Source organism: Mustela erminea, chromosome 1 (assembly GCF_009829155.1).
Source record: "Mustela erminea isolate mMusErm1 chromosome 1, mMusErm1.Pri, whole genome shotgun sequence".
NCBI lineage: Eukaryota > Metazoa > Chordata > Mammalia > Carnivora > Mustelidae > Mustela > Mustela erminea.
In genome coordinates this window covers 165167131-165179543 of record NC_045614.1, presented here as the reverse complement: position 1 = coordinate 165179543, position 12413 = coordinate 165167131, and the positions used below count along the sequence as shown (strand labels likewise).

Below are 12413 nucleotides of genomic sequence, written 5' to 3'. Positions count from 1 at the left end.
AGTACATCTACATATTCCGTCCTAGCCCTCAAAAAAAAGAACACAATGGTCACCATTACCCACATTCCACTAAATAGAATTCTCTATTAAGTAATTTCTATTCCTCCTTTATGCCTACATTTGCAAAAAAAGCACAACATAATAAAATTGTTTTCTACTGCCTAAATCCCCAAAGTCCACATGATGGGTAAGTATCTCTACTACAGTAACTTTGTATTCCACAGTAAGAGTCCTGCCCCAAATTAACATTTTTGAGCAGAGGAGGTTTCTTTCTTTCTCCAGTCAAAAATGGGTATGAAACAGAGACACCACCAGATGCTGGCAAGGATGCGGGGAAACTAGATTGCTCATATGCTGCTGATAAGAATGTAAAATGAAAAAATCATTCTGGAAAACAGTTGGCAGTTTCTTTAAAAACCTAGCGTATACTTACGTATAACCCAGTAATTGTACTTCTGGGCATTTATCCAGAGAAATGAAGAAGACTATGTCCACACAGAAGCCTGTACATGATTGTTCACAGCAGCTTCATTTGTAATAGCCAAAAGCTGGGAACAACCAAAATGTCCTACAATAGGTGAATGGTTAAACAAGCTGTGATATACCCATAGCATGGACTACTACTACTTAGCCAAAAGAGAGACAGAGACACACACACACACACACAGAGAGAGAGAACGAACTACTGATATACACAACTTGTATAGTTCTCAAGGGCACTGTGCTGACTGAAAAAAGCCAGTCTCAAAATACTGTATGATTCCACTTACAATGACAAAATCACAGCCACAGAGACCATGATAATGCTTGCCAGGGTGGGGGTAGTTGGGGAGGGGGAGGGAGGTGACTATGAAGAGGCTGCATGAGGGAGATCTTTGTGTCAATGCAGCAGTAGTTATGAATCTTGATTGTGTTGATGGTTATTTAAACATACACATGTGATAAAATGACAAACATACACACATTGTACCACTGTGAACCTGCTGGTTTTGATATTTTACTATAGTTACACAAGAAGTAATCACTAGCAGAAACCGGGCAAAGAGTAGACAGCACCCTTCTGTTCTACCTTTGTAATTTCCTATGAACCTTTAATTACTCCAAAAAATAAAACTGAGTGCAAAGTCAAATGTCTGAGACCTCCGGTAGAGTTTTCTACATTATCTGCAACAAAACAGTATCTTCTCTTTTTAATGGCCCGAAAGGTAAGTACAACTCATTTTTTAACAGGGTACTTTGAAAATAAAAAAAGATAAAATAATCACACTTTTATAAAATTATAAACTTTGTCTTCATCTCAGATATTGGTACTTCTTCCCCAACCATCTTCATTCCAGCATCAAGTCTTTCAAATTTTATATCTAGAGCTTAAAGGTTTGCCTCTCAGTGACTGACACTGCACTCCAAAATCACTGCTTCTCCCTGGTCTTACTTCTTCATTCCCACAGAAGTATACATTCCTTCAGAAAAATTTCAGCTAGGTATCAGATTATATAATTCCAGACACTGTGTTTGAATAATTAGACCCTGCTGAAAGGTTCGCATTTTTTTAAAAAGCTCCCTAGTCCAAATAAATATAAAATAAAAGTTACAGTGTAAGAGATTTTCTAGCAGAAATGTTTTCCAAATTCTGCCAACCTGCTCTAAGCTACCTCCTACCCATTTCTCACTGTACAGAAATCCCTCTCCCAATACCCCAGGCCAGGTTCAGCAACTTGCTATCTCACTTCATAAAATAAACATCCGAGGAACACAACCAACATTTGCAAAGCACCATGGCTGACGTAGAACTTACACGCAAGAGATCTTAGTTGATGCTGGTTACACTGCAGGACACAAAAAAGCAGGGATAGATTTTCATCCCTTTCCCGGAAATATGGTAACCTGAACCCAGATAATAAACTTCTCAAGATCACATAGGCAAATAATTAAGTTACAGAATAGGGTACAGAATTCACTTTCTGATTCCTAATCCTAAACCATGTCAAAATATTCCATCAAATTAAACAGCCCACTCTCAATCTGGTAACAGACATTTTATAACCATGAACACTAGAAGAATAGAAGGCAAAGAGCTGATCCAATTGAATTATTTTGGTTCCATCTAAAGCAGAGGTTCTCAAAGTATGGTCTAATCCTAAAATCAGTCATATGTCTAGTGACTGTAAACAGATATTTCAAAACAGAAAGTCATAATGCACTTGTATGTAGTTGAAGAAATCAACTGGCACTAGAAAGAATAGAAAAGAAAGCAGGCTGTTTACTTCAGCTAATGACTGCTTTATACAACTCACCAAACCACGTTTGTGAAGAAAGAGCAGAATCATGGTGCTATAATCAAGGCTGAATTCAAATACACTGAATTGGATCTCTAGTTCTTCTAAATCTTGGCCAGTGAAAAAAACACCAAAGCAAAGCTAAGCATAGGAAACCTCAAGGACTCATCCATGATAACCTGATTTTTAATCTCCTGATTCTCCTTCTAATCTATTCTCTGCAAATGGGACATAGCTGAGACTTGTCAACCTCTGATCAAAGTGTAAGGTTAAAAAAAAAAACGACCAAACAGTTGCAAAGAGACTGGAAAATTAATCACATGCAATAAAGTACTCTTGATGGCAGCAAACAGAAATGCAGAGTAGATGACCTCAGGACTGCACCCCAACAGAAGAGTCCTTGGACCAAAAGTTTGAGAACCACAAAGGAGGTTCACTCTGAAAAGTAGAAAAGGAAATAATACAAAACACATGATCTTAAAGCTATTAAACATTATATCAGCATTTATTATTAATAGCCAACTTTTTGATTCAAAGGAGTACCTAGGCCCATTTACCCCTTTCTAACAGGACCAGGATGCTACAAGACAAATAAATGGAAAGCTTTTGTAGAAATCTTACCAATTCGGTATTTTAGTTCTATGATGGTTTCGCCTTCTCTGCTTAATTCAGTTACTTCACAAGTATAGTTTCCTACAACAGCTTCTTCCTTATCCATCTCCAAAGATGCAATGCCAGTTAGTAATTTTTGTGGTATGATTTTTGTACTCTTAAACTTATCACCATGAGTGGTCTTCTGTAGAGCTCCATTAAAGGTGAAAATGTCTTTTCCTTTTAATTTCCACTTTACATACATCTCATTAATGTTTGTTGCCTCCACGTTATTAACAAAGCATGGGATGATAACACTTTCGTTGCAAGCAGTGTATTCTACAGATTTGGTTATGTTAAATATTAGCTGAGCTGAACCTGAAAAAGAAAAAGAAAATTGTTTCATTTCATTATAGAATTCTATACAAGTTGTTACAAATCCTTAAGATAAAGAGCAATGTTTCACTTGTTCATTTAAGCAAACAGTGCAACTACAGAGAAGACAGGCAAGGTAAAAAAAATCCAAATTATTTTAATATTAATGTGCACAGCTGGCAGACAACATTGTAACTTTTCCTTACTCAATCTCAGTAATACAAAGTATACATTACCATATATCTTGGGAATAAATTCAGCAACCCTGTTGGAACATGCAGGTGTAGTATCTAGCTTTGGAAGCTTTGAAGTAATCATTACTGCCTACTGATATATATAGAAAAATACTGTCCGAACCATGAAAAATTTTTAACAGAAAATCAAACTAAGTATTATATTTGGTATATACTTCCTCCAAATAGAACTTGCTAAACTGAGAGGAAGTTTATTTCTATGCTTGTCTTGCATTTCCAAAAAAGATGATGGGGTCTACTATACTTTAATACAAAAAAGTAAGCCAGATGAATCACATCACATCTCTCCAACGAGGATGGAAAGTCAGAATGCTAAGGAGAAAAACATTCTCTGTGGCTACTTTCCCATTGCAAAATACAGACAGCAACAGTCATTTTGTATGTAAGTATTAGGAAGTATTATATGCAACATAAAAGCATTTTCCTACCCCTATATTTCACTGAAACCATGGAAAACAATTTCCAAATACATATTACAGGTATTCTTTCCTCCTAGGAACCATAAACCACTTAAAAAAAAAAAAAGAAGCTAAGAAACATATTAATACCAAGAGAGAACAGATACTGCTAATAATAAATATACTAGTCTTCTCTTATCCACTTATCCATGGCTATGCTTTCTTTGGTTTCTGTTACCGTTGGTCAACCACAGTCTAGAAACAGATTATCTTCCTTCTAACACATGGTCAGACAATCTATAGTAGCCTAACTCTAGGTCACATCACATTGCCTACAGCCTTCATCTCATCAAGTAGGCATTTTATCATCTCACAACTTCGTAAGAAGGGGGAGTATAGTACAATAAGTTATTTTGAAAAAGAGAGCGAGAGACTATATTCACATAAATTTTATTATAGCACATTGTTATAACTGTTGTTTTATTATTAGTTATTAATGTCAATCTCTTACTGTTCCTAATTTATAAATTAAATTTAATCATAGATACATACAGAAAAAAATTATGTAGGATTGGTACTATCTGTGGCTTTAGGCATTCACTGGCAGTCTTGGAACATATTCCCTACAGATCATGTGGACTACTGTATTCTATCAGTTCTTCTCCGGAGAATAAACTATCATTGCCTTACAAAAGAGGGATTGGAAAAGGAGACACAATCACTTACCTTTCATCTAACATGTATGAGAATATGGAAAAATTATAGCTGTCTTCCTTAATGTTCAGCCATTTAACAACCCTTTTACCTTAGTAATTAGCAAGCTTCTCCCTCAAAAAACAAAGCACTAACAAATGCAAATAAAACATCAACTTCCGTAGTTCATTCTTAAGATTTCTTCTTTCTACATTTGTAAAATGGTAATAAAAATCAGGAGCATCAGATATTATTGTCCTAGGAACATAATTATTATTCAGTAACTTCCCAGTGCGTTGAATGCTAGGATGCAGAGTGGAATATGAAGTGGACAATGTTCAGAAAGCCTGAGTACAAATTAAGCAGTTCATTTAACTTTTCTATGCCTTGGTTTACTCTCTGTAAGAGGATCAAAAACGAACAGTGGGCTACTTCGCAGAATTGTGGTGAGCATCAAAGGAGAAAAGACCTGGGCAAGGGCTCTCTAACAATACCATGCTATGAACATGAGGGGCAATACTATACAAGTTAGGTGATACAGCATTTTAATGTAATGATCTGGACCTCCTCTGATTGGCAGGTCCAAACTGTTGTTATTTCTTCAAAGCCTTGGGCCTGTGAGTTGTCATCCCTGAGCAAGAAGCGCTGGGGGTGGAGAGGGGAGGAACTATAGTGTTTGAAAAGGAGAGAAGTCGGGTGCCTGGGTGGCCCAGTCAGTTGAGTGTCCTAACTCTTGGTCTTGGCTCAGGTCATGAGCTCAGAGTTGTGGGATCGAGCATCATGGCGGTCTCCACACCGAGCACGGAGTGTGCTTGAGATTCTCTCTCTCCTTCTGTCCGCCCCCCACCTCTCTCTTAAGTAAATAAATCCTTTTTTTAAAAAAAAAAAAAAGATTTTATTTATTTATTTGAGTAAAAGAGACAGAGCACGTGCGCGAGTGCACATGAGCAGCAGCAGGGGAAGAGCAAGAAAGTGAAGCGGACTTCCTGCTGAGCAGAGAGCCCCGATGCAGGGCTCAACCCCAGGACCCTGGGATCCTGACCTGAGCTGAGGCAGATACTTAATGACTGAGCCACCTGGACGCCCATGAATAAATCTTTTTTTAAAAAAAGGAAAGAAAAAAGTACGATGCTGGAATCAGAAAGAAGAGAGTTAGTAAATATAGTGAAAGGTTTTGAAATGGACAGAAAGATTCCTGAGCGCCCTTTCAATGGAGTACTGGAAATTGTGTGAAAAATTCCTTGGGACGATCTCATTCTGTAAGGCCCTATGCCTTTTACTGTGTTTATCTGTCTGAACTATTTTATAATTTTGGCAAAACTGATGGCAATGCAAATGATTCATGTCCATAGAGATACAAATAAACTTTGTTCTGCAATTCACTTCTCCCTGGTGGAAGAAGAGATTTCAAAAAATCACGTTTTATTGCCCTGAGGATAATACTGCATCTATTTGAAAATTCATTTCACCATTCCTGATTGCCTATAAATATGTCTGTTCTCTCAATTTTCTTTTAAAACTGAGATGGTTTTATCATCTTGCTGGTTTACTTGTTAATTAACACATGAAATAAAACCTTTGATACATGGTCATTTTGTATTTGTTTGAGTCAAGATTTTAAAAATTATTTCTAAAAATTACCCTTTAATAAAAGAGATACAAGTGAAGAGCTCAGTTTTCTTAGCAAACTTTTTTAGAAGGCTCTAAGAAGCGGTTGGTGAAAACTGGAGTTTCATCTTACATTTAGAGAATGAATTTTCTAAAAAATCAGAAAGCCCTAATTGCACTGCATTTTTTGTTGCAATAGAACAATCTTATAGCTGAAGCAATTTAAGTAGAATAAATACTATCAATAAAACTCAAAGTAAAACTGACCTAGATAAGCCATAACTTGAATAGCCCTTGTGCTAATTAATAAATAAGGGTAGTCCAAAAATGCCACTCCACCAGCTGTTAATGACAGCTTCATCCTCTATAAACATTTATTTTAAAAAAAACCAAAACTATTAAACAGTGAAATTATCTGATTTGGGTTTTCTATCTTTTGCCTAATGCTTTCTGATGAAACATCAAAGTGAAAAAAAAAAGATTTAAAATATAGAGAGCAAATAAAAGCACATAGATAATTAACATGAATAAGGAAACTCTGAATAATCAAGATAAGCCTCTAGCAGTCTAAATCAGATAGGAATAGATAAATATAACTAATCATCAGTGATGCAAGAGCTACAGATAAATTTACAAATGAAATGGAGAAATTATTTTATATAAACTGCCAAAAAAACTGGACTTCACAACCTCTGTAAATACAGACCACCAACTGAAACCATCTCCGACCATAGAACTGAAAACAGCTATTATATGTTGCAGAAAAGGCTCAATACACTGTAGTCACAGCACACAAGTCTAGCTCTGAAACGTACAAATGCAAAAAACATTTATTGAGAATTACCTGATCTGAAACATTGTGATAGGATGAGGGGATACAATGACGGAAAAAAGCGGCAATTATCTTTTGGAAGCTTTCAATTCTCATTTCGAACTATGATACATACTTTTTGTAACAGGAAATCCTAAGTGCTATCCTTCCGTATGAACAAAGTGCTATAGATGGGCAGGAGAGTAATCAGTCTTACAGAATTCTAAGGAAATTTGCATTGCTACTAGGGGAACAACAGGAGACTGTCATAGCTCCCACCCATCTGGGCCTTCAATCATTTATCTTTGTATATGTTCCATGCAAAACCTCTCTCTCTCCTTTGTAACCCTTAAATCACTCCCCTTTTGCAAAAGCTTATCCTATACTCTCCAAAGAAGCCGTATTTCTTGAGCCCTTTAAATGAGAAACCAGAAGCTTCCAATACTTCCTACCTATATATTTAACTGCAACCCTAACTATCCACACCCTCCTCACCTTCCTCCTCTTCACAATTGTATTCCTTCATCCATTAGTTTACATTTCTGTCTCCACACCCACTAGTCACCCCAAGGACTTTCCCTAGTTGATTATTAGCTTAACATCCCCCATGCCATTCACAGGTTATTTTTTAACATATAAAAAATGCTTAAATATTAGTCAACTTTTAAAAAATTACTCGTACTTGTCTATCTCTTCCCGAGCATCCTAAAACAATCATCTAAACGCATTTCTTCACCTCCTATTCACTTCTTAAGTCTCTGACACATGGCCTTTACCTCTTCCTCACTGTAACAGTTCTTTCCAAAGCTGCCAATAATCCCTTGTGAGAAACTGAAAGTGCACGGTTTACTCTCTATCTCGAATATTCTATAGCTCCTGGGCCAATAGGCAGTTCCTTTCTTGCTCTTATCTCTTGGCCTCCGATAGCTCTTGATTCTGAATTTCCTCTTACTGCTTTGTCCACCCCATAACAGCTTTCTTCTTCATTGAAATCTAGTCCTTGACTCACAATAAATATTAGTGTTCCTCAAAACTCCATATACAGCAGTGCCCTCTTCCCAACCCCCGACGCCCAGCATTCTCTCTTACTCCACAGTTAAACTACCTACACACTTTTTGTTTAACCAGGCCCCACTTTCTCCTTAACTGCAGACCTGGAAAGTCAACTGTCTGCTGTGTACTTCCACTTGGATGTACTACAGTTAATTCAAAGTCAACATGTCCAAAAACCTATTTACCCTCTTCCTAGCCTCCTCCCAAAACCTCACCATCCAAAGTATGTTCTATTATCTATCAGTCAACCAGACCTGGACCTAATAAGAATTATGCTAGATTCCTCCCTCTCCTTAGTTATAAACAATTTGTAGTAGGCCCAACCTATTTAATGATTCCTCAATTCAATGTCTGCTGTATGTATTAGACATTTATCATCTCTCTTTTGAGATATTGCCATAACCTCTTAACTAGCTCCCTACCTCCAGTCTCAATGTTTTCCCATCTCAGTCCCAATGTATTTTCCACAGTTCTCAAAATAACTGTTCTAAATGCAAATGTGAACTCTTCTGCCTAATATACTTTTATCAACACCCCTCTCCCTGTTTCAAGCTAAATTCTAAGTGCATTAGCATGGAATACAAACTAGGTCCTTCAAGATCCTGTCCAGCCCCACCTCCTGTACTCCTTCTTTTCCAAACTAAGCTCCCATCATAATGACTTCCTGCAATTCTATGAATATGCAAATGCCCTTCATCTCCACCCATGCCTTTGGACATGCTGGCAAACACTTGTTCGTGCAGTGTCCAGGTAAGAGCACACACTGTGGAATCAGACCTGGCTCAAGACTTGCACTTTCTCCTTGTATAACCACTGGCAAGTTATTTAACCTCTGTAGCTCAGTTTCCTCATCCACAAAATGTGAACTGAAGTAGTGTATACCTCAAAGAGACTCTTTGAAGACTTAATGAGATAATAAATATTAACTTCTTATTGCAGTATTTTCACATATATAGGAAATGTTCAATAAATGGCAGCTACAGTTTGCTAACTTTGGTTCTTCCTGCTAGAACCCAAGGGAGATGTTCAATCCTATTCCTCTTCCCTACCACTGCTCAATTATATTCATTCCCTCCTTATTGCTCTTATTGTCCCCTGTTCAAGTGTTGTCACTGCACCTACTACTGAATCTTGAAATTACTATTTTACTTAACTGATCTCACCATTAGGCTCAAAAGGTAGAGAAACAAGGATAATGTCTTCATTTGGTATCCTCTGGATCCAGGGTCTAGCAAGCACAAACAAGTACATTCCTTATAAATGTAGAACATTTAAAGTATGAATACCAAGAAAGGAAAATTGTATCAGAGAGGATTCACTCTTCTTCCATATGCCAAGAAAATCCTCCACTACTTCTCACTTCAATAGACCTGATTATAGAATGGAGAAGTTACATATTTTAGTAGAAAATCTTGATCACGTCAGTTGCAGATTGCATGGATGAGTTTCTTAAAAATTACACGAATGTGTTTAAGAATGATCTTCCTAGAGGATGATGTTTAAACTAAGTCTTGAAGGATGAGTAGGAATTATATAGGAAAGGAAAGGCTTTCTAGGCAGAGTACATAACATGTGCAAAGGAATGAGAACAAGTGAGTAACTGGAAGCAGAAGATTCTTCAAGTGAACTTTAGGAAAAAGGGATGGTTAAGAAATACTGTAAAGGCTTCCCTGAATGCCATTCGGAAGAACTGGGACTTGATAATATAAGCAAGAGCAAAACATGTGGATTTACTTGCATTTAAGAAAATAAAAACAAAAACAACAATAAAAAACCCAGCAGCATGAAGGGTGAACTAAGGGCATGAAGGGAGATGGGAAAGGGAGACCCATCAAGAGATCACGGTAACAGTCCAGGTAACTGACACCTGGAGAGAAGGCCAAAATACTGCAGTAAAAAACAAAGAACATCAACATAAGTTGGATGTGGGAAGTAAGGGAGAAGAGGAGGAAAGAATTAAAGTTGTTTATTAAAGTATGAGTAACTGGTTAGATTGTGGATTTTATAGAGAAAAGAGATTTTTGGAGATCTACAGGGGAATAATCTTTCAATATTTAATAGGCTGAGTATTAAACTACCTGTGGTAAGATGAAATAAGGATGTCCTAGACCCTAGGACATACGGATCTGAATTTAAGAAGAAAGGTCAGAGCTATGAAGACTTGGGCATCACCAAGATCACAGCTGGTAGGTGAAACTGTGAGCATAAACAAGATTGCAAAGAGAGTCCCTACAAAGCAAACACAGCAGGAACCAGAGATAAAATGTTGAGGAGCACCAATATTTATAGGAAAACAGTTAAAGAAGAATAAACCACGGAAGTGAGAAAAAGAAGTGAGAGCAGCAAAAAATACCACTATGGACATCAAAGAAGGGTCTTCATGGGGACAAAACAGATGTTAAATAGTATGAGTAAAAACAGCCTCTAGATTGAAAACTACATCATTATCTTTTTTTTTTTACCTACAACAATGTCAATAGACTGGTGGGATCAAAAGTCAGATTGCATTTGGGAAGTGAATAGGAGGGAAGAATGAAGAGGCATTCTCTTTCAATTAATTTTGCAGTGTAAGAAAGCAGAGGAGAAGGCAGCAGCTCAAGTGTAGGCACCAGGGCAAGGTGTTTTGGTTCTTCTAGTTTGTTTTGTAATATGGGGTAAAACTTGAGCATGCGTGCAAGCTAAAGTAAAGAAGCCCATGGAGAGGGAAAGATCTAAGATGAAAGAATGAAGAATTAAGCTGAGTTGGGCAGGTCTCCAAAATGGTGAAAGTGAAAGAGCTGTAGACAGGTGAACCTTTCCTTGGAAAGGTGAATAGGTACACTTCTGAAACTGAGGGAGGAAAGAGAATGAGAAGGTTGCTTAAGAAATTGTAGATAAGTTTAGTAATGGTGGGAGGGAAGCTGAGAGAGTCCACACCACACATCACTATTTTTTGCAGTAGAGTAGGAAGTTAATTAGCTGCTTGAAATGGATGTTCAGGAATGGGGAAGAAGGCCAACAGTCACTGAGGTAAATGAAGCAAAGCTCATGAACAAAGATACCTGCTGACAGAGAATCCTACCACTTTTTGCCATCAGATTAAGCCCCTGTTATGGAGAACTAGAGTCTAAACTGAATCGGGTTACAATGAGGGTCAAAAAGGGAGATTCAGACAACTCTCTCCTCAATAAAGACCAAATAAGGTCTAGGGTAAAGCAGGCATGTCCACAAGGTGTTTAGTTCTGACTCAAATTCCCTACTAGATTTAAAGTGGTCTTATAAGAACAGAAGTGATAAACCTAGAATTACAGGGGAGACAGCAGTTTCAAGTCAGTAACATCTGGAATTATGGGCCTCCATGCATTTAAAATATACTAGATGTCACCAAGAGATAAAAACAAACAAACAAAAATCCTTACTCTTTGTAAACTACATTTTAAGTTACTGAGAGGCATATGGTCTGAAATTTATCTGTTATGCCCAGGAGGGCCTTGCACACTGCTTAGAACATAGCATGGGCTCATACTAGTTTGCAAAGGAAAAAGGAGTTTCGACAGACCCCGCACTTGCCAAATGCCTTGCCTTGCCTTTAACCCGTAAGAGTGACATGTATTCAAATATGCACATTTATTCTCTTAATTTGTATCTCAAAACCTGGGGCTAATCAGATTCTGAGTCTTACCTAACTGTCCCATAGATAACAAATGCAATATTCAGAGGAGGGTATAACTATAATTTCTGTTTCAACTCTGTAACTACGAAGGAGAAAAATCCGGGTTCTCTTGCCTCAGTCTAGGAATATCAAGATCAAATTTCTTGGGTGCTCCAATTTTTTTTACTTTAGTACTACAGTAAGTTTAACAAAATTGATCCTACACTATTATTCTTGTTCTTTTATCATGGAAGAACTATCTGCACTAGGACACAATGTAAAAGTTACTTTATGACAACGCAAGAAAGAGTACATTGTATATCAGGCTGAGACACAAGGTGTCAAAATATGGAGATTTTTTCATCTTTTTTATATAAAATTTATATCTTTTTTATACAAAGGCTAACAGCAAAAACCTTAAAGATGGCTAAAATGATTATATGAAAACTGTATCACAAAAAGAACATTAGAGTATTAAAAGCAATGCTTATTTGGCTATAGGTGAATGCACATTAGGAAATGCAAACTGGTTTAATAATAAGAGTGATTACTGAGGACTTGAATATTTATCAAACTTAGGAAAAACACCTATTTTTCTTCTTTAGAACCTGGCCTTTCAAATCTCCATTAACAACTCAGTGGCAAAGATAAAACATCTGCCAAAATACAGATGACAGCATGAGCAAGTGTCCTAATGGTAGGCATTTAGTGTAATGCTTTAAC

General features: G+C 37.1%; 1 protein-coding gene across 6 annotated transcripts in view; it reads right to left on the bottom strand.

Moving 5' to 3' along the window:
- CD47 (CD47 molecule) overlaps positions 1 to 12413 on the bottom strand; it is a 47405-nt gene that overhangs the window by 32480 nt on the left and 2512 nt on the right. For all 6 annotated transcript variants that reach the window (XR_004287245.1, XR_004287246.1, XM_032349930.1 and 3 more), the window contains exon 2: positions 2898 to 3245. Coding sequence is in view for 4 of the 6 variants with exons in the window: in XM_032349930.1 (XP_032205821.1) it covers positions 2898 to 3245 (348 nt within the window). In the remaining 2 variants the exon portion in view is untranslated. The remainder of the gene's footprint in view (positions 1 to 2897; positions 3246 to 12413) is intronic.